At 36.4% G+C, this 24,348-nt stretch overlaps 1 protein-coding gene across 3 annotated transcripts in view; it reads left to right on the top strand.

The window, feature by feature from the left end:
- The window catches only part of kmr (pleckstrin homology domain-containing family A member kramer), a 95,244-nt gene that overhangs the window by 19,044 nt on the left and 51,852 nt on the right, over positions 1–24,348 (top strand). Inside the window, exon 2 of one of the 3 annotated variants that reach the window (XM_073077271.1) lies at positions 826–1,031. In XM_073077271.1, coding sequence (XP_072933372.1) covers positions 907–1,031 — 125 coding nt within the window. In that variant the 5' untranslated portion in view covers positions 826–906. Of the gene's footprint in view, positions 1–825; positions 1,032–17,699; positions 18,284–24,348 lie in introns of those variants that run through there. The other 2 variants (XM_073077273.1, XM_073077272.1) reach the window with 2 other exon arrangements.

Genomic DNA, 24,348 nt, shown 5'->3' with positions numbered 1-24,348 from the left:
ACGGTTACACCGGCGCCGTAGCGCCGTCGCTTTGACAATTTTCAGACGTAATCGAAATTAACGGATGTTTCCTATAATATGATTCTATGTCGAAGTAACTGTGTTTGTGTAGGTACATTTGCAGTTTTTTCAAAGAATAAAGTACCAAATGAACACACAATCACCCTGGTGGTAAGAGGTCACTTCGGCCCATGAACATCTGTAACCAACTCTAATATATATTACTAGCTGACCCCGCAAACGTTGTGTTGCCATATAAATAAAAAAATGTTAAGAGTGAACAACCCTTATCACTTAGGGTATGAAAAATAGATAGTAGCCGATTCTCAGACCTACTGAATATGCATATAAAATTTGGTGAACATCGGTAAAGCCGTTTCAGAGGAATACGGTAACTAATATTGTGACACGAGAATTTTATATATAAGACTACGCTGAACAGGGGCTAAATCTGAGTCAAGTCTTTTTGGCTCTACTACATTTTATGTACGATTGTATATACAGACCGTATAATTCAACCACGGCGTCATCACCGCCACGTATGTTTCTAGCATGTATTAGCTCTGTATTTCAGTGTCTGTTATCTTGATTTTTTTAATAAATAAATGGTTTCTGCCACCCATGTAAGTCTGTGATCAAATCCATATGGATCAGGCTCTAGCAGAAGCTGCTCGTCCGTTGCTACTCACAAGGACTAATGGCCGCCTCATCTTTAAGTCAGTTTGACCAGGCCGTTTTAATAAACATTTTCGCTTTCGTTTTAGTACGACTCAAAAGTTGATCTACACCTTATCAAATCTTTAATTGGCACTTTTCTCTTTCCAGTAACCTTCGATTACTCGCGGGTCACCAGCTCGCTGTAATGGCGTAGATATTTGATCACGAAGTACAAGATTGGACATTTGGATGTACTTCTTTAATAACAACTACGAGGGAGAGGATTCCAAGATGGCGGCGGCTCCAGCGGCGTCGTGCATCAGCACGGAGCATGGCTGCGTCATGTTCGATTGTCTTGTACATCTTTGGGAGTGGTAAGTCATACTTCTTCTACTTATTTTTATAAGTCACACTTTCGTAAGTGAGTTTCGTTTGTTTTATAAATCCAATTTAAAGTTTTATTGGATTCTAACCTTTATCTTCAAAAATTTTGATCGAAGATAGAAGAATTGCATAAATGGCTGCAGAAATTAGGTAACCGGGGGAGACTGAAGGGTACGCCACAAAACTGCGCTAATGACAATTGATGAAAATTCTAGATAAGGCGTGTGATTAAAAAAAAGACATTTAGGATCTTTATCTTGTCGCATGTATTAATGGTAAAACATGCGTGCGTGTTTAAACATGTGTTACGGGACAAGCACTCTGAAAGCAGCTGAAAATATTAAAAGTTTAATATAATTATGTAGCGATCCTTTTAATTCTAAATATGAGAATAGTTTCAGAGCACAGTATTAAAACCATCACAAAGTTTCCTCGTAGGAAATATGAACATTGATCATCATCATCATCAACCCATTAACGTCCCACTGCTGGGCACGGGTCTCCACCCATAATGAGAAGGATAAGGCCATAGTCCACCGCGCTGGCCAAGTGCGTATTGGTAGACTTCACATACCTTTGAGATTTTTTTTTAAGTCTCTCAGATATGAAGGTTTCCTCACGATGTTTTCCCTCACCGTTTAGCAAGTGATAATTAATTTCTAATACGCACATAACTTTGAAAAATCAGAGGTGCCTGGGATTTGAACCTCGGACCCCTCGATCAAGAGGCCGAGTTTCTTAACCACTAGGCTATCACTGCTTGCACATTGAACATGCCAGTCGTTAACTATCTAACATGCCAGTTGTTAACTTCGTCCAGCGATGTCTATTGTGTTGTCGACAACGCTTCGTGAAACTAGAAGTCTCTTTATAAGATAGCGGATTTATTGACACCAATAAAAATACGCGACTTTGTCTGCGTTGTGGTTATGATGGTGATAGGTATAGAAACTAATATTAGCAATGTAACTTTGATAAAACACAAGTGGACTTCAGTCATGTTCTTAATGTTGTTAATAAATGAGTGATTATTTGTGTATTCTGTCTTTTTTTTTGTTGACGAGGGGGAAACCTTCAAAAGGTACCCTATGCCGTGGGAGCGGCACGGGGTTATGTGGGATTCTTACCGCACTAAAACACCCTCGGTGGCCGTCCACGGAGCTGCGTAGCTGACTCCGGGATCTCCAACGGAAGGCAACCGGAGTCCACTTGGCGCGTTGCCCCGTCGGGCTCCGCCCAGGAGAGTTTGGAACTCACCACACCCATCCCGGGGTTGCTGGCCGGGCGGTTCGAGCTCCCACTCTTGCCGTCCGCAACCCCGGACGCCCCCTTTTAGTCGCCTCTTATACCGCAGGGGATACCGTAGCCCTATTCTGGTCCCGAAACTACAGGGACACGTGTATTCTGTCTATAAAACAAATAAGCTACATTCATTATAAATATGGAAAAAGTTTTAGTATTAAAACTATCACAACGCTCGTAGGAAATATGAATATCTAACATGTCAGTTGTTAACTATCTAACATGTCAGTTGTTAACGTCCGCCAGCGATGACTATTGTTGTCGACAGCGCTTCGTGAAACTACAAATCTCTTTATAACGTAGCGGATTTATTATGAATTGTTGCATTTTTAATATCCGTCCGAGGAAGGACGGCTAGCAATTCCGGCTTGTTTTAAGTTATTTTTAGATGTATGGAATATCAGATGAATTTGAAACAATATTCTTCAAGAAAGTAACACTGAAATGGAATTTAATTAAGATTTTTTAAAGTAGCATTGATATATTAGTTGACATTTTGAAGGTGGTGCTAGGAAGAACCCTTTGTGGGTCGACTCGGGCGGCACCACCGCCTCGACTATTACTACCTAATGACAGTAGTGTTAAGCGCTACTGGTTTGAAGGGTGTGGTAAGGGAGACATACTTTTCCGAGGCGTTCCAGCTTTGTCCTCATGGGTACCGTAGAATCTGTGGCCGACCTCACAGGAATCTCATCCTATCTATCCTATCTTTTCCTATCTGGGGTTGATTACAGATGTCTTTGGGCGGCAGTCGCCACTTACCATCAGGTGGACTGCATGCATCTGCTACTCTTATATTATAAAATAATGTATAAAAAGTATTGTTATTAGACAATCAAATTATTTTCATAAATTAGAAATCAAATACTTTTAATATAAATTGTACGATCCATTTGACCAAAACTATTAAGAATTAGCGCCAATTGGCTTCCTGCAAAACGAAAGCCATATGATCTAATAATTATATTAACAAGGTACTTATAAATGCTTATAATTGTCAGGTCAGTCACTGCATAGAAAACAATGTAAGCATTGCCAGGATATCTCTATTATACAGGCTTCCTTATTATATGGAACAAGTACTGAGGATTATTGTAATAGGTTACAAGATTAGCCTTTACAGGCATACTGGCAAAAAAGTCACACTCAGCTCAGCCCCATTCTAGGATTTCCTTTAATGTTGTAAAAAAACATGGCGTATTTTGAAGGTGGTAGAACCCTTTGTGGTTCGACTCCGACGGCACCACCACCACACCTATTTCTGCCTAATAACAACAGTGTTAGGCGCTGCTGTGTTCCGGTTTGAAGGGTGTGATAAGGGAGACAGACTTTTCCGAGACGTTCCAGCTTAGTCCTCAGGGGTAGCGGCGCATCTGTGGTCGACCTCAGGTAGGAATATCTAATCCTATCTGGGGTTGGTTACAGATGTCCATGAGCGGCAGTAGCCACTTATCAGGCCACCATCAGGTGGACTGTATGCTCGTCTGCTACTCATATATTATAAAAAAAAACAGACACCCATATCCACCACCCAGATCTAAGTTCATGATTCATATATCTGTTTGGCCGGGGACTGAACCCGGAATCCTTTGCGTGTTAAATCGGTTATAGCTCCACCATGCGGATTGTTAAAACCAATTTTTAGTTATGTTACTATTAAACGAGTGGTATATTGTGGTAAGTGGCAGCTGTCGCCTATGGACATTTACAATCAATTCAAGATAAAATAGTCTTATCAGAGGTTAGTACTGTAGCCATACATTTATAGTAGCAATACATCTATATTATGTACATACAGATGTATTACATACATACATACATATAATATTATACATATTGCCACCCTTGAGGGCTAAGTTTGAACGCCTCGTACACTTCAAATACTCTTAATTAAGAAAACACAAGTACTTAACAATAATGCTGTATCACAAGTAGGTACTACTTTAATTGTCCCTGTAGTTCCGGGACTAGAATAGGGCTACGGTATCCCCTGCCTGTCGTAAGAGGCGACTAAAAGGGGCTTTCGGGGTTGCGGGTGGCAAGAGTGGGAGCTCGAACCGCCCGGCTAGCGACCCCTGGAAGGACGGCGGCGACGGGGCAGTGCGCTGAGAGGACTCCGGTCGCGTTCCTTTGGAGATCTCGGAGTCCTCTACGCGGCACCGAGGACGGCCACGGGTACCTTTTGAAGGTTTCCCTCTCGAGAAAAAAAAGGTACTACTCTAATCCTATCCAGGTTTGATTACTAAATATCTATGGGCGGTAGTTGTCACTTATCTAGTATTAAGTGCATGTTCATTTGCTACTTTTATAACATAAAAATACATATAACTTGTATAAAGGATAACTATGGAGATTCATTATTACCACCTTTAGGAAATGCTTCGCGTAAAACTCGGTAGACATTAGAATCTCCTTTGTACCTGGGCTATTTAAAATGAATGCCACCCCACAAAGCTTTTCCTGTGCCAGGGAAATATGTACATACATTGTACCGAGTTTGCTTTGCGGTGAGCATAATAGGAACCTTACCTGAATACGTATGTAATATAGGAACATTTATGTGTTGTATGTGCAGGAAAAAATATCGTCCTCAATCTATTATGTCAAATTCAAATTCAAATTATTTGTTGCTCATGCTTATCATCATAGGTCTTACAAATTAAATATAGTGCAAGCATGCACCCTGCCCTAGCAGGGTGCAATTACCTGCCATAGCAGGTTGCAATTTAATATTTACTATTTTATTTTTTAACACGAATTGTCTTTATCATTATTAAATAAATATTTTAAAATTAATAGTTATAATTATATCAATCGTAACATAGTCAAGATAAAATTAATTATATGTCCCACTGCTAAGCACGGGTGATGCGCATTCTGGGAGACTCCCAGAATGCGCATCAGATGACCAAGGGCAAATTGGTAGGCTTTGAGATTTTTCTTATGAACTGTGAGTCGTCCAGGTTTTTTCATGGCTTCCATTTTCTCATGACACGTGACTACCCCTCAAGACTAAGTTAGAACTCTTCGAATGTAGGTATGTCTTCCTTATCGCACCCTTCAAAACTATGTTCTGGTACTGCAGCGATATGGCAAAAAAGGTGTGACCGGAATCGAACCACATCGAGTTCTATCATCCGTAGAAGTAGTAATAGTAATTCTTAGAAGTAGTAGTAGTAATAGTAATAAATAATAATAGTAATTCCATGTAGTGATTTATTAATTTAATATAATCTAACCAACACATTAAAACTTTCGTATGTTGGTAGTAACATATTCTTAGGTATATCGTGTATCTTAACTTTTCTTACGGTAAACGTCGCGAAGCATTGTCCACCTTGTAAACAAGCGGCTTTGAAAAGAAACCTAGCTAGTTACGTTCGCCTTAATGAAAGTCTAGACGTATTGTGGGAAACAGGGAAAACGCTCTAAAATTAACCACTCTCATGCAGCGACTCCATATTGTAAGTTGCGATTGTTTCGAACTTTTGGTTAGGAGTGCGAGTTTAGTATAACCGTAAAACTGTTAGTCCGCTCTGAATATAGAATGATCGCGTTGCCATAGCAAATTGTATGACTACTTGCTCGTAACAACTTCAGAGCGGACTAGCAGTTTGGCGCGAACTATAGTATGTACATTCTGGCTTTTCGTTTATGAATGAAGTTTGAAATGTAGTTTTAAATGGACATACAACGCCATCTAATGTCCCATATACTTCCAATGAGTTCTGATACAATCCGCTAGGGGCACTGATAGAAAGTCTAGTCGTATTGTGGGAAACAGGGAAAACGCTCTAAAATTAACCACTCTCATGCAGCGACTCCAAATTGTAAGTTGCGATTGTTTCGAGCTTTTGGTTAGGAGTGCGAGTTTAGTATAGCCGTAAAACTGCTAGTCCGCTCTGAATATAGAAATGAATCGTGTCGACATAGCAAATTGTATGACTACTTGCTCGTAACAACTTCAGAGCGGACTAGCAGTTTGGCGCGAACTATACTATGTACCTATATTCTGGTTTTTTGTTTATGAATGAGGTTTGTAATGTAGCAATAAAGGTAGTACATACAAGACCATCTATTGTCAGATATAAGATAACAGAAACGGTGGCAGGCTATTGTCGTAAAAAAGGTTCCATAAAGAACGTACTGTACCCTTATATTAGTATGAGTTTTAACGTTTTTACAAAAATTTTTGGTATTTGTAGTTACGTATTTCCCATATATTTCCAATGAGTTCTGATACAATTCGCTAGGGGCGCTGATTGAAAGTCTAGACGTATTGTGGGAAACGGGAAAACGCTCTAAAATTAACCACTCTCATGCAACGAGTGCATATTGTAACTTGCGATGGTTTCGAACTGTTAGGAAGTGCGAGTTTAGTACTAGGTACTTTATACCTTTTCGTTTATGAATGTAGTTTCTGAGGACTCTATATAATTACATTTACTTACTAAAAATTAAAAATAATAAATAAAACTACAAAATAAAAAATAACTTATTTACAAAATTTACATTTGCAAAAAAAGGAAAAAACAATACCATAAAAAATTGTCACCATCGCTGTCTTTGGGCAAGGTTCCTAAGACTTTGACAGCACGTTTTAGATATGCACATACAACGCCATCTATCGTCGTATATAAGATGTTTCTATTCTGTCCAGGCGCAGCAGTTGATAACTACCATTAGATGGACAGGATTCCTTACTTAACCTTTTCTGAGGCATTTCAGCGTAGTCCTCAGGGATAGTGGCGCATCTGTGGCCAACCTCAGGGTATCTTATCTTATCTGGGGTTGATTACAGACGTATATGGGTGGCAGTAGCCACTTACCATCAGGTGAACTGCTTGCTCGTCTGCTACTCCTATATTATAAAATACTCAATAACATTCATGTCATGGGTATGTAAATCTTACATCCTTTCCAGGCTGTGGTCAGTTATTGACGTGAGTTATAGTTGTTATGGTTGTGTTAGATTTTTGGGGTCCTTCGACGAAGATGCAAAGACGATATGTAGAAATATGTGGTATTTATTACTTGTAACTTGACACAATTTAATACATGTATTGACAGTAAGAGAGCGAGTCCGAGAGTGTTCTTATTCTATGCACTACACACATACGCACTGACACATCACTATAACACGTGCAAAAAGAGATCTGTACAGAATGTACTATATGTTCGAGTTACATTATCAAGTAAAGTAAAGGGTGTGGTAAGAGAGACATACTTTTCCGAGGCGTTCCAGCTTAGTCCTCAGGGGTAGCGGTGCATCTGTCGTCGACCTCAGGTAGGAATATCTAATCCTATCTGGAGTTGATTACAGATTTTCATGGGTGGCAGTAAACACTTACCATCAGGTGGACTGCATGCTCGTCTGCTACTTCTATATTATAAAAATAAAGTAATGGTACTTTCATTAGTCGTAAGACGGTGATGATCGTGTTATTTAGTTGTTTGCATAGTTTAGGATTCGATCCTCGGTCAGGCACATCTATAGGTACATTAAAATTTATTTATTTATTTTAATTTATAAAGGGTTTATTCGCTGGGTAATTAATTAATAATTTTTTTCACAATAAGAAATAATTTACTTAATATACTGACGCTTTAACGAAAGTCACAAGGAAAATGCTGTAAAATTAATCACCCTCGCGATAATAAAGTTACAATATGGAGTCGCTGCACTCCATAATGTAACTTTTGTGATTGTTCGAAACCTTGGTTCGTATAAAGTTTGTGAATTAATCGTTTAGTAGTTACTGCATTAGGTTTTCGTTTATACATGTAGTTTTAAATATGCATTGTACATACAGCGCCATCTATTGTTGGACATACGATTTACTATGTATTTATATATAAAATTCTCGTACTATGTGTATCTTATATATAAAATTCTCGTGTCACAATATTAGTTACCGTACTCCTCCGAAACGGCTTTACCGATTTTCCCCAAATTCTATATGCATATTCAGTAGGTTGAGAATCGGCTACTATTTTTCATACCCCTAAGTTATAAGGGTTGTTCACCCTTAACATTTTTTTTATTTATATGGCAACACAACGTTTACCGGGTCAGCTAGATTTATAATTAGTACTAGAGAAGCATACATTCTACTTATGTTAAGTGGCTATTACCGCCCATGAATATCAATAATCAACTCCAGATTGGAGTGGAGTAGGTACTATTTGATTTCGGCTTCAGATGAGTTGCTACCATTGAGGATTAAGTTGTAAACGCCCTGTCAGCATCTGTTCCTTACCAAGACTTTCTACCAGTACCTACCCTTAGTATGAGGTTTTAAGTTTTTACAAAAATGACTGTTTTGATATTTGTTTACGTATTTGCCCATGCATTTCCAATCAGCGCCCCTAGCGGACTATCAGGAATTCAGTACTGATTGGAAATGTATGGGCATATACGTAAACAAATACGTAAACTCATACTAAGGGTACAGAACACCGCATCGCGTGTCACTGTTAATTATAAGGCAGAAATATGTGTGGCGATGGTACCTTTGGAGTTGAATCACGATCAATTTTAAAAACCTTTTACGATTTTTGTAAACTTTCTCGTTCTTGCAAAGGTTGCTAGTTCATCGTTTAGTAATTACTGCATTAGCTATAATTATTCATAAATGTAGTTTTAAGTATACAGCGCCATCTATTGTCAGGCAAAAGGTTTTTCATAGCGAAAGTAGCAAATCGACACCTTAATTCGCAAATCAGCCAACTCCATTTTTTGTCAAAATGTTTTTTTTTATTTATTTTGATAGTAAATGGCGTTAAATGAAAATAAATAAAAAAAGAACATTTTGATAAAAAGTGGAGTTGGCTGATTTGCGAATTAAGGTATCGGAATGTATAAGTGGACCTTAGATAAGTGGACATTGCACCCCATGGATGTATGCCATGAAATTGATGTTGGTTTTGAATGATAGGTGTTGTACATGAAGTTGTTCACGCAATGTATCCACTGACCAACGCCCGGTTATTAGGTGGGCAATTATAATTTATCCATTTTTTACTCCCCAAAGATTACCAAATTTGACAATGTTTACTATCACCGTTATTAATAATAAATCTATCTAATGTTTTGTCTAATTATTTGACAATTATTACCTACGACTCCAATCGTATTTTTTATAGTAAAAAACGAATTGAATTGGGTAAACCATACTCACTAGCTACCACCTTTAAATAAACTATTCAGTGGAATTAGATGATTAGATATTAAGGCGGTTAGAACACAAGTTATTTTGCAATTGAGAAAAGTTATAAGTGAAAGCTTTTTTTAACCCACCACTGTTTACGCCCTTTAATTATTAATTATTCTTATTAAATCTCCGTATACGTAGGTACTATTTTAATCGCGTTAAAGTTCGTGATTTCTGGTTATTAATTTTCAGACATAAGTGCTACCAAGTCTTACTTAAATAGCGGGAAAGAGGTAGGTAATATAAATAATTAGCTGACTTTTGTATATAGCTCCATATCTTTGTAGTAACTAATTATAATAATATACTTTGTTATAATGAAAACCTGATCGAGGCGTCCAAGGTTCAAATCCCGGGCACCTCTGATTTTTGAAAGTTATGTGCGTATTAGAAATTAATTATTACTTGCTTAAAACGGTGAAGGAAACATCGTGAGGAAATATGCATACCTGAGAAATCTTAAAAAATGTTTTAAAAGGAATGTAAAGTCTATTAATACACACATGGTCAGCGAGGTGAACTATGGCCTAATCCTTCTCATTCTGAGAGGAGACCCGTCCCCGGCAGTGGGACAGTAATGTGTTGATCATGATGACTTTGTCATAATACAAGTATGCCCGGGAAAGAATTAACGTAATCAATATAAGAAGATTAAAAAAATTTAACGAATAAATTTTATCAGACCCACTAAAATAAAATCAAAATTTCACCATACACAAATTTGATAACAGAAACAGTAACTCGCGTCTAAAATTAAATTTTACGCGTTTACTTTGTAATTACGTACAGCTGGTTTATTCACGACATTTATTCGTATCCCAGCAATCACATCTTGAATTGGTACACTGGGTGCCGTTAATCTAATCTTAGATCGAAAGATTTTGGCAACGGACCGCAGTTTGCTTTCGTTTACGTCAATGCGCCGCTACCTAACCAGTCATTTTATAATGTCGCGAAAACAAATTTAGGTAAAAATAAAAAGATTTATTTTTAAAATTTATCGGTTATATTCGATAATTTTTCAAAAGTTAAAGGTTTATCAAAAATTTGTCTTTGTGAAACATAATTTTTCTTTTTTTTGCAAATGGAGGAAGCAAATGAGCTTGTACCTAATAAGTAGGTACTACATGTTCTTGTACTTCATGATACCCCAAATTAGGATTTCTACCTAAATTCAGCCAGATGTGTACATCTGAGGAATAAGTTTCTATGGTGGTAGAACCCTTTGAGGTTCGACTCCGGTGGCATCACCGCCACAACTATTTCTACCTCATAACAGCAGAGTTAAGGGGTTTCAGAGGGGTTTGTATCTGCGGTTGATTAAAGATGTCCATGGGCGGCAGTAGCCACTTACCATCAGGTTGATTGCATGCTCGTCTGCTATATTAGGGATAGTAAAGATTTTGTTTTTATATCATATTAAAAATGCTTTATTGTATATGTATACGAAAACGTTGAAAATATATGTCTCGAAAATAGCGACTTATGTAATTAATAATGTACTAAACGACACGAATACTTTCAAAATGTATACACGAAATAATAATGAAACCACAAAAAGTCGTAAAACTTCATTAATTAACTGTAATATTCTTTTAATGACGACTTGGTGGCTTTCTGGCTATAACGGGAAATTGTCTATGATATTTATACTAATGATAATGACATTATAATTGTGCTTTTGTGGTTCATTTGTTATCAGATGGAACTGTTAATCAATATCGATTATTTCCGTATGTGATATAAATAATGGTAGAGTGAATTATTGTTATTACAACCCTGGTAAAGTTTTACTAATATGCCATTTTTATTTATTTACTTGCACAGCTGAATTCAGGTTTGAAGTATATCGAAAGGAACCGTCATCAAATTATTCTTGAAAGGTATAAGTCATTATTGCATCTTTCCTCAATTGCATCTCCTCATACTGTTAAGGGCAGTGCCTATTTAAAAATAGGCAAATGACAGGTTACTCTAAAAATATTCTCAAAAAGCAATTTTCGTTCAATGTGAGGATCGATGAGCCATTTCTCGTAGAGCAGTGATACCTTAGAATTCAGCCACGCGGTTCTGGGTTCGATACCCGACCAAGCAAATATTTACATACGTTTCTGTGATACGCTAATTAAGTTCGTGATAATGGTAGAACCCTTTGTGGTTCGACTCCGGCGGCACTACCGCCACACCTATTTCTACCTAATAACAGCAGTGTTAGGCGCTGCTGTGTTCCGGTTTGAAGAGTGTGGGAGACACGCTTTTCCGAGGCGTTCCAGCTTAGTCCTCAGGGGTAGCGGCGCATCTGTGGCCGACCTCAGGTAGGAATATCTAATCCCATCTGGGGTTGATTACAGATGTCCATGGGCGGCAGTAGCCACTTACGATCAGGCGGACTGCATGCTCGTCTGCTACTCCTATATTATAAAAAAAAAGTTATGAAGTACGAGTATATATATCTATATTCGTAGAGCGTAGTAGTAGAGGTAAGTTAATGTGGATGAATCAATCGGACTAAATCGATTATGAGTGTTCAACGGGGTCCGATGACGAATTCATACGCACGACACTATGATCTACTGTTACTATAACTATGATCACCATGATTTATACTTTCATATAATTATGATGCGACCATCTACTAAAAAAGTAGTGATACCCTAGTGGTTAAAAAACTCGGCTTCTTGATCGAGGGGTCAAAGGTTAAAATGCCAAGTATCTCTGATTTTTCAAAGTTATGTGCGTATTAGAAATTAATTATCGCTAACTTAAACGGTGAAGGAAAACATCGCACGGAAATCTGCATACCTAAGAAATCTTAAAAAAAGTTTTCAAGGTATGTGTGGTCTACAAATTCGCAATTGGGCATCGCGATGGGCTATGCCCCGATCCTTCTCTGTAGTGTGTGTGTACAGTTTTGAGAGGTGAGGTAAAGTCGTTAAAAATAACCAAACCCAACGAGTGCAGTTTGAACACAAAATTTTATTAAGTAAAATGCTTATTCTAAATAATGAGTAGGTATGTGTGCGCAATACATATGTACGTACATATATGCAGTAAGAAATGCGCCATCAGCAATACCACCATATACGATGTGGTAGCTCGTACATTCTCTGAGAGAAGACTCAAGCCCAGCATTGGGGCAGTAATGGGTTGATTATGATGACCATATGAACTCCTTAGAGGCAATACATTTTCAGGAAGAACTCCTATTCTTTATGTACATTGCAGATGGCCGTGGACGGCAGAGGCCACTTACTGTTAAGATAGCAAGCTCGTTTGCTGTATAAATCTTGTAAAAAAATATCGTAAAAACATTTTAAAGGCCGTAGTTCAAAATCGTGCTTATTTAGACTGAAGGTTGGTAAGGCAGATACACAATAATTCCAGACTTATTCCTGAGGGGTAGCAACGTATTTGCAGTCGAGTTCAGCGGAGATTTCTATCGGGAATTGGCACTTAGCATCAAGTGCACTGAATGAACGTTGTGTGTTACTTTTAGCTTTTAAAAAGTAGGAGTTACGAGTAGGTAGATGAAAATTTCAGCCTAATGATTTCAATGTGATGCAAAATGCCTATTATCAGTAGTGTTAAGCGCTGCTGTATTCGGGTTTGAAGGGTGTGGTAAGGGAGACTTACTCTTCCGAGGCGTTCCAGCTTAGTCTTCCGGGGTAGCGGCGCATCTGTCGACCTCAGGTAGGAATATCTAATCCTATTTGGGGTTGATTACATATGTCCATTGGCGGCAGGAGCAACTTACCATCAGGTGGACTGCATACTCGTCTGCTACTCCTATATTAAAAAAAAAGGTTAGTGAAAAAGATTCGTTTAATTTAAAATTCACGTTTTATGGTAAGTTTATTTAACGCAGATAGTCATGCTGATTACGGTGATGAGGCTCGTGGTTTAGTCTCAGTGGTTATTTTTAATGACTAATGATATTTTATAAGTAAACTTATATTTCACTTTATGAGATTAAAGTAACAGGTTAGCGTGCAACACTTTTGATGGAAAAACTCAGTGTAGACTAGGAGCTCTTCCTGAAGTTGATCACAGATGTGTTGCCATTCCTAAGGGTTAAGATGATCGCCTTAGGTATATGTAAGTCAAGAAACATAAAAAGCAAAAAAAAAAAACAAATCCATAGTTAACTATGTGTTTTGCTGCTATAACTAGATTGCCTTATAGCAAACATGAATAGTACACTAGGTACAGACACAAACTAATAGGAAATTGCTTTATTCATTTATGCATGTCCCACTTCGGTTTCTCGAAAGATGGTCACCGTAGCCTTGACAATGTGTCGTTGTAAGTCGTGCGGGGTACGGCCCAAGTAGGGTCATTACTATTCGCCGTAAAAAGGGGTCAGTTGTTGGTTCGATTTCTACTGTCTTAAGCCATTCGAGACACGCCGCCACATCTGGTAGAGATTACTTTCTTTGTTTTACTTTTGAGTCAAATTGGTAAATAATATGGGAAATGATAGAATTGCAGTAATAATAATAGACCTTTTTTATAATATAGGAGTAACACGAGCATGCAGTCCGCCTGATGGCAAGTAGCTACTGCCAATCATGGATATTTGTTATTAACCCCAGATAAGATTAAATACCTACATAATATAAGTTATTACTACATAAGTTAAAACTAACCTACCCGAGGTCGACCACAGATACGCCGCCCTGAGGACTAAGCTGGAATGCCTCGGAAAAGTATGACTTCCCTACCACACCCTTCAAACGACAACACAGCAGCGTTTAATACTGCTGTAATAAGGTAGAAATAGGCGTAGCGGTAGTGCCTGCGGAGTTAAACTACATAGGGTTCTATCCTTCAACCTTCAAACTTTTTTGTAACTTTAACTGTCGTATTGCAGTTAAATAGCACCCCAGATAACTACTACTGTTTCAAAAAATGTAGACAGCTAAAAAATAAACCTATTCGATCGCAAACCCATAACAATTGTGTCACTGTCCACAAAAAAACTATCAAAACATCAAACAAAAACTACTATAAAATGTAAATGTTTATGGTGTGTTTTTATTGACAATTTTCTAAGCGGACAAGTGAAAGTTTAAATTTCATTATGCAGCAGAAACAAACTGGCTTGGTAGTTAAAACTGGAAGTATTGCTCACACAGCGAATAAAACAACTTTCAAAATTACACGAAAATTATTTTCACTTTTTCACACGGAACTCAGCTGCTTGCGATGAAGCTTTCGCGCGTAGCTCCTGTAGTAGGAGTAGTCTATGTTCTTAACATGGCATCTCTCAGATAGCCTAGTGGTTAAGAATCCCCTCTTGATCGACGGGTCCGTGGTTCAAATCGGCATAAAATTAAAGTACAAAATAACATATATGTTTAATTAAATACGTTTAATTTCCTTATAAACATGTGGTCATTACGATCATTACTACTAAACAACCCTATTTTTTTTATAATATACGAGTAGAAGTAGCATGCAGTCGACCTGATGGTAAGTGGCTACTGCTTCGGCCACAGATGCACCGCTACCCCTAAGGACTAAGCTGAAACGCCTAGGAAAAGAATGTCTCCCTTACCACACCCTTCAAACCAGAACACAGCAGCGCTTCACACTACTGTTAATAGGGAAAATAGGTGTGGCGGTGGTACCGCCGGCGTTGAACCACAAAGAGTTCTACCACCTAATTTACTAATTTGAAATTTACACACGACATGTTAGAGTTGAATAAACAAACCAGGTAGAAATTTTCAGGAAAAACAGCTGTAGAGAGAAATTGTGAAATTTCCGTACCAACGGCCTATTTCCTCTCGTGAAATTCCAGGTGTAGAGCCCTCCAGCTTCCGCTTCGTTCCATTGCCGACAATTTCCACGAGTGTGCCAAGTCCTTGAGGCTAAGGCTCCACAGGACATGTATAATTAGGACTAACCTACTTACTACCTCGTATTTTTATTGTAGAGTTTAAATGTGCTTTTTTGTTGATTAATGAGTTGTCGTTAATACTGGATTGCTGGATTTCTTGATATACCTTTGGGAGCTTTTTTAAGGAACTCATAACCCAGTAAGTTTCTTCGCAGGGTTTTCTTTCACTATTAATAGAAGTGATATATTTATTTCGTATACGCACATAATTTAGAAAAATGAAAGGTGTTTATGATGCGAGCCTCATTGAAAGGGCGGAAATTAATTAATTCCATTTTTTTTTAATTTAACAAATTCTTTAAACATTGGTAATAACTGCATTATGTAATTAAGCTTTATAGTGTAGGTGGTTGGGTAACATATTAAGTAATAAAAAAAATTAAGCCCATATTTTTTATTTTATTTTCAGGAAATATATATTACAAGAATATCAAAATAAATATTTTATACACAGTTTATATTATAAAATTACTATTTATTATTAAAACCTACTTACATTCCAAATAAATAAAGCCTAATACACACTAGCAAAAAGTAAATGAATTCTCATTTTGACGAATGACCTCATTAGTTCATGAAAGCTCTCCTAGATGGCGCTACTTAGCGTAAAACGAGTTAGCACGCTCTCCTTCGGAAGTTCTAATTGGTGATAATTTTAATTTTCCTCTTTATTCTTTTGTGTTTTTGTTTTCATAAGTGCAACTAACATTTTTACTGTTTAAATAATAGTAATAACTTCACATATATATTCGTTGTATAACTTAAATTAGAGTAAACTAACTGTTAAGCATTCGGATAATCAAAAAATCCAGATAATCTAATGTATGACAAACAGCCGGTTTTGAGCACATGTAGTAGGTCACGTGTTTACTAAAAACAATTACATATTAATGAAAATCAACGTTTATTAAGAAATTATTAAAAGCTACATTTACAAATGTATTCTTCATGCATACTTTCTTAGATTATATACATAGGTACATATGTAATTGGTTGCAATTGGTACTCCGGATAATCGCGAATCCGTATAATCGAGGTCCCGATAATCGAGTGTCTACTATTAAAATTTAATTCGTTGTACTCATTGTGCAGTAACTTATCTAAAGGTAGCGTGTACTGGTACGTCAGGCGTTCCAATATAGTCTTCTAAAAAAGATATGTATTATACGATACGAGTTAAGTTCAATTGGCCCTTATCGACATAAGTGTTTTTGCTAGGATTCGAATTTTAATCGTCCTCGTGGTATTTTTATGTGAAGGTTGTTGACGTGCTGGCTCGTCAGGCATTCCAATATAGTCACCAGAAATAATATTATGGCCGTCTAACGTAAAATTACCTATCCTGCTATCAAATATAACTCAACTATGTGTTACACTTACTCACTTTATTTATGTACGTCGGAGCAAATACGGCAGTTCAAACAAGTGCACTTGTTTTCCTATTTTAAGATGCAGGTAGTTTACCTCAGGTGTTTAATCATTTCATTTTATAATAGGAGAACTGCCGTATTTGCGCCGACATATATTTAAGTTTTAATTTCTTCTTATTTTATAACTTATCTTATCTTACATTAAGTCTTTTTAAAACCTAGGTCACTACTTCCGTTTAAAGCTGTTTTTAACGAAATAAGAGGATGTTTTCAAGTCAGAGGTGAATAAACTCTTTGTCAATTCTAAGTACCCAGTTTCGAAGACGGAACCACAGGTGTGGAAGTGTGTCGATATCGAGTAACTATTTTCACTTGTTTTGGGAAACAATGCCGCTCTGTCGGCGACTGACTACGCTAGCCAGCTAATTGGTAAAAGTGTAGCTTCTCTTTGTCCACTGAGAATAAGAAAGCCAAACAAAAGACTAAACGCGTTCCCCGATTCTGAATCACTAGTAATAACGCATTGAGTACGCATTTCGGTTACTCAATGAATAACAGTGGAAGCGTTTAAGTTTTCAATTACGCATATTAATACAGTCTCCCTTTTGTTATTCGCATTAGAAAGTTTTCCAATCAGCTTTTATACTATTGCGAATAAAATAAGCTCACCTGTACACAGTTGTAGAAGTTGTTTGGGTCGAATGACCGGTGACGACCGTTACCACGTCCAGTATTTAAATTAAATTTAACGTTTTCTTTTCGTATTGCGTATCGCTCAACTTATAAGTATGTGCATAGAGCCTCTGACAGAAACCTCCGTCTTTTTCACTCCGTAGGAATTCAAATTACCTTATCGGCACGCGGCCGTGTACAGGTAAAACCAGTATTACGTTGTGAAAATACGAACACCGTGGCTTGTGGGCAGATTCATTGATTCAGGAGACAGTTTTCATTAGCTGCTTTATAGAAGTAACTCATGTACCGGTGATGACGTGAAATTCCGTCTCTGTTGCACTCTAGTATTTTCGTATGTCTGTCGCGCGTGCCTCCTCCCACCAAGCGTTGCAGGCGCGCTCGGCGCTAGGTTAATGTAGGTATGCTACTACTGTACCAGTCGTCGACGAACGGTCGGTCATGTGCTTCGATATTCGATGTGGTCCAAATTTAACGTTAACACTTACCACCGACACAAAACTAGACTTAAGTGAAAATTCTGAATTACAATACCCTTGAAAGTTGACGAACTAAATTTTAAAACTTTTATAATGAAAATTAGTAGCAATATTAGCGATTTCCCTAGATTTCAATGTATCCAAGTTGTACAAAAGTTTTTGTGTTTTGTGTAAAGTGTATTGTGGTCCAATTGAGTTTATTGGATGATATCAGAATAGGATACAAAGGTCTAAGACAAGATAAGTGCAACTGAAGAGGATTGGTAGCTGCCAACGAATAAGGTACGACAAACCGGATATTGTACTAGACAGTCGTTTGACTAGTTTAAGCTCTATAATTATAGATAAGTGTAATAAAGGTGAGCTTTAAGAGGGTTTCTTTATTCGTTATGGACTGTAAAAAGTTGTAAGGCTATTCGTCTTGGGGCGGTCACGCAAGATTTAAATATTTGGGGCTGAGGATAAACATTGTGGGATCACTGTAGCACGCTTCTTACTAGGGCCAGGTGTAAATCAACAGGTGGACGTAAACGTAAGTTTACTTTTTAATTAGATCCTTACTGGTACTAAAGTACCTACCAAGTGAATATACACGAAAGCAGGTCATGAATGTTTGAATCGACGCCGTGTTATCATAACTTCACTTGTACATTTTTCGTGATATAAAATACTTAGGTATAGTGATGTACCTATTTTATTAGCTTTATCTTTCAAGAGAGGTCTGAGATCGTGTGAAGATAACGCATGAACGTTTTATACGTTAATAATAACTTCATAAGTAGTAAGTTTTATCAGTAACGACATTTTTTAACTTTAATTTTATATTTTTGATGTTATTTCTTTTACTAGCACGTGTAACTGTTATATTAATAATATTATGAGTATTTTTTTAGTTTCATAATAACATTATTTATAATACATCACGTAAATAGTAATGACAACAGTAGTTTTGCAACTGTTTGTTCGATTACAGAACTACTTTAAAATTAATTACATCGATCATTAATTAAGCAATGTTTGTATCAATCCTTTTAATTGGGTCATTTGAATTACAATTTAATTGATGTCTCATACTAATTACTAGGTTTATTTGCATCATCTTTAAATCTATTACATGTTTAATGTCACCGCCATTCATGGACCGGATTGTTTGGACTTTAATATTCCAATGTATTAATCCATGAGTCATATATCGTGACAGATCGTCTGCAGAAATAAACATAGTTGCGATTTTTACGCTCTTCACATCACGAATCGTTTCGTTATCTTTATAAATATCACTATAAGATTTGAAATTGGTTAAATCTTTCTTTGTTATGAGATTTACAATATACATCGAGAGCGGGGGCGATGTGTCATCGACATCGCTAAATCCTCGGCGAGGCTTTGCGACCCGTCTTTGGTCAGGTAGCCGAACCTTTCCGTAAAGAATATTTTTTGTCCGAGCCTTTGTCTTGTGGTAGGGAAGCTGAATGGTCGTTCAAGAAAAAATAGGACTTCCATGCACATGTGTGAAGCTTGGACTGTCCATTTTTTTTTGTATTTTTATTTTTTGTTTACTTTTATGAAGAATTATTTAAATGTCATGATGGCTTACTTAAATTAGAATTCTATTTGAACCATCATGTCTCATTTTATAAATCTAATATCAGTCTCATGTCCATAAGTGTAAAATAATTCGTATGTTTTTAAATCAAAGTCTTAACTGATTAATTTTGAAGATGATAATTATGTAATAAGATCTACTTTTGCAGTAAGTATATGTAAAACAATATATTCTTTGAACCCTGTTTCCATGGATTGTTAAGAAGCATACTTCAAAACATTTCTACAGTAAATAACCATTTTTAATCAGAACATTCTCTTTGCAAAAGGAATTTCTATGTCGATACAACAACGTTATATAAAATGTTATGAATAAGTTCTTAATCATATGCTTTTGTGAAAACTAGGACGTACAGCGTATTAAATGTTAATATTAGAAAAGTTTTATATTTCATAGAAATATCCGAGTTTATTTTCAAAATGTGGTAGGCCTATACAAAGAGCTACAAGCACTTGTTGCTATTGAGTTCAGAGCCCTTAAGTTCTTGCATTGATCGCCAAAACCCATGTTTTTATGGCTAATGTTGAAAAAACTTTGAAAGGGATTAGGGTCCTTTATTCTTGTTAATTGGGGTAATATTTCCATTGTTTTTAATATTCTTTCATTCTTCTACAGTTATTGTCAGACAACTGTAATTTGGTTTAGGATTACGGGTAAAAAGATTAGCTGCACTGAATTTTTACAATCTCTAATTATGTAAATACTTTTATGATTCAATGGACAGATTTTATTGTTTATTGTATAGGGCTTATACTCTCTTATCTATTTGCAGTTAGTGTTACGGTTTCACTTTGTTTCCAATTTGAACAATGGATTAGAAGATTAGTTTTTGTTTTCATTCCAGTTATATATTTATGTAGCTTTATTACTAAAGTCGAACTATTGTTTGTTGCTTTCTCGTAAATAGTATTCTTATCATTACGGTAATTGTTTCGTAGAATCTTAGTTTGTTTTGTGGTATAAAGAAATTTTCTTGTTATTAGAAAATAATTGTTACATAGATTATTTGATTTTGCGGCTTCATTAGTTACCCATCCGTTATTAATAATAACCAAATAATCAAAAATTTGAAAATTTCTTGATACTACAAATAGTCAAATTTAGGTCATTGGTTGGCAAAATTTGGATAGATTGAGTATTAATAATGGGCGATAGTTGATAGAGATGACTAGAGAGCTAAGCTGACTCATAGATGACGTATGCACTTCATAATTATTATGCCAATCGGTATGCGAAGCGAGTCAAAACAAATCGTCAATATTGAGTTGGTAACATTATGTAAAGTTTGTTAAAATGGTATGATTCACAAAGGAATTCTGCTGTAACATTATAAACTGCCCTCCTCTTCAAAACAAACTTGCATGATACTATATGAAAAGTTTCTCTTTCGGTGCTAAACAAAAGCAACACTAGGTTCCAACAACATAACATCAAATAGATTGAAGCGATTTATTTATAGATATTTGTGACGGCTTATCAAGAATCTACTTCCAAAATGGTCTGTGCATTCAAAGGCATTTTCTATTTCTCATCATCTTCCTATCGCTTTTCAAAAGCCGTCAGTTACAGTTGAATGGGAATCGCTTGGAGATGTCAAAGGAAAATCTGAAACCTTTCAGTCGCTTATTTACCGTTGTTACTTCTTAATACCGCTACTTTAGATTGCTATGTTATTTCTAGCTCTTTCCCTATGTTTAAACACTGGAAAAGTAATAAGAAATCTTTTTGAAATTCGCTTCGAGATATACTTAATCCAGCTTTACTTCTGGGATTATCGCTTTGAACAGACGTTCTAACGGTTTCTTTTGTAGAAATAAATGGATAAAATGTTTGCTTAGTTCTTTTAAGTTAGAACAGTTTTGCGGTTAAAAAAGGAAGACTACAAAGATTAAAGTAACATTAATCGCTTTATTTTTTTCTTTAAATCTCTTAATTTTTAACAGACTTCCCAAAGAAGAGAGGTTATCTATTCGTTGCGTATATTTTATTACTTAGTCAATATTACAGGCAATTTTCTTTGTAAAAGCTAAATTATTTGACGCATCTTGGTGCAATCGATTGGCTTGGCCAGCGCGGTGGACTGTGGTCTAATCCGTCTCATTCTGACAGGAGACCTGCCCCGCCCAGCAGTGGGACAATAATGGGTTTGATGATGGTGCAATCGACCTTTTTTTTTTAAGAAGGAATAGTGGAAATTGTTAAACATAATCGAACAATAAGCTAAAGATAAGTATGCAAACTCATTAAGATCTTCAAATTGTGTAATATAACGTTTAGGGACGAAATTCTGAACTCGCCGTAAGTCGAGATAGTTGATAAAATATTACATAAGTTTCTCAAGTGCAGTATAAACGAGGTAACAGCCTGGTAATATTATGTGGAGTAATATATTACTACTAAAACTGTTAGAAACTTTACTCGTATAACATTTTAGAGAAAAATGTTTTACTAACATCTCTATAATTTTTCGAAGCTTTATTGAAGTTTTTATCGGTTACAATCTGGATAATACTTACGTACATACATACTTACAATTTTGCGGCATTTCATTTCTTACTCATTAGGGACTTCACTACCCTTAGTATGAGATTTTACGTTTTTACAAAAATGTCTGTTTTTGTATTTCTTTATGTATCTCCCATACGTTTCCAATCAGTTATGATACAGTCCGCTAGGGGTGCTGATTGGAAATGTATGGGCAAAAACGTAAACAAATACAAAAACAGTCATTTTTGTAAAAACGTAAAAACTCATACTATGGGTAAAGCTTTAAAAGTGTGCTTTAAGTTTTTTATGTATTCTATCATTTTCCCTTTTCCCCTTTGAATTGACTATACTACATTCTGACCCATTATTAGTACAAATAACTATGTAAGTATTATTTTCTTTTACGTAATGTCTACGTGAGAAACCCGCTACGCAGTGTCATTTGCATGCAGAAAATGCTACGCAAAATGGTTCAATTTTAACCCGTTTACGTTGCAATGTGAGAGAAACGCTCAAACCACTCATCGACACGCAATTACGTTCTGGGAAAAGCATTAGCTATTGCAGTTTAGGTTTAAGTATTTTATCATAGCCGCAATCCTTTTATGTCCACTCGCTGGATACAGTCCTTTCTCCATTGCTGGAGGAAGCCAGAAGCGTAGTTTAACCATCCCTTCTCATAACAATTTATATTCGGGCGTCATTCTACAAATTTGCCAAGTAAGAGTTGATCGAAGCACGTGGCAGCATGTCAGGAAAAATATCGGAAAACAAGAACTGGCGATACAGCACCGTGTGTCATATTGCCTGAATCATGTAGCTAGCATTTACAATATGGGAACGTCATGATATTAATTTATCAAAGTTTTCATTCACTGATAAAACATGTGATTTTTACGGAACAGAACCTAATTGCACATGTGATCCTCCTTAGCCTTACTGTTATACAAAACTTCCTTCGTATACCTTTGTTTTTCTTTGAAAAGCTCGCTCACCGATGTAATATCGAGTATTTCTACGTTAAGAAACCGCGGTGCTACTGAGAATATGCCTACGTTAAGCAATACTAGGCAAATTGAGCTATGCTTTGCATCAATTTCCGACGTTTGAGTTGCAATATGAGCAAACCACTCGAACCAACCGCTCATCGACGTCGAGATAGTTGATAAAATATTAGATAAGTTTCTCAAGTGCAGTATAAACGAGGTAACAGCCTGGTAATATTATGTGGAGTAATATATTACTACTAAAACTGGAAGAAACTTTACTCGTATAACATTTTAGAGAAAAATGTTTTACTGACTTCTCTATAATTTTTCGAAGCATTATTGAAGTTTTTATCGGTTACAATCTGGATAATACTTACGTACATACATACTTACAATATTGCGGCATTTCATTTCTTACTCATTAGTGACTTTACTACCCTTAGTATGAGTTTTCACGTTTTTACAAAAATGTCTGTTTTTGTATTTCTTTATGTATCTCCCATACGTTTCCAATCAGTTATGATACAGTCCGCTAGGGGTGCTGATTGGAAATGTATGGGCAAAAACGTAAACAAATACAAAAACAGTCATTCTTGTAAAAACGTAAAAACTCATACTATGGATAAAGCTTTAAAAGTGTGCTTTAAGTTTTTTATGTATTCTATCATTTTCCCTTTTCCCCTTTGAATTGACTATACTACATTCTGACCCATTATTAGTACAAATAACTATGTAAGTATTATTTTCTTTTACGTAATGTATACGTGAGAAACCCGCTACGTAGTGTCATTTGCATGCAGAAAATGCTACGCAAAATGGTTCAATTTTAACCCGTTTACGTTGCAATGTGAGAGAAACGGTCAAACCACTCATCGACACGCAATTACGTTCTGGGAAAAGCATTAGCTATTGCAGTTTAGGTTTAAGTATTTTATCACGGCCGCAATCCTTTTATGTCCAATCGTTGGACCTTTCTCCACTGCTGAAGGAAGCAAGAAGCGTAGTTTGATCATCCCTTCTCATAACGATTTTCTATTCAGGCGTCATTCGTCAAATTTGCCAAGTAAGAGTTGATCGAAGCACGTGGCAGCATGTCAGGAAAAATATCGGAAAACAAGAACTGGCGATACAATACCGTGTGTCATATTGCCTGAATCATGTAGCTAGCATTTACAATATGGGAACGTCATGATATTAATTAATCAAAGTTTTCATTCACTGATAAAACATGTGATTTTTACGGAACAGAACCTAATTACACATTT

The sequence above is a fragment of the Epargyreus clarus genome, unplaced genomic scaffold, assembly GCF_041222505.1.
Source record: "Epargyreus clarus isolate Ecla_fem2 unplaced genomic scaffold, WU_Ecla_fem_2.2 ptg000010l, whole genome shotgun sequence".
NCBI classification, from domain to species: domain Eukaryota; kingdom Metazoa; phylum Arthropoda; class Insecta; order Lepidoptera; family Hesperiidae; genus Epargyreus; species Epargyreus clarus.
The sequence above is the reverse complement of the archived record's forward strand: the minus strand, read 5'-3'. Positions and strand labels throughout refer to the sequence as shown.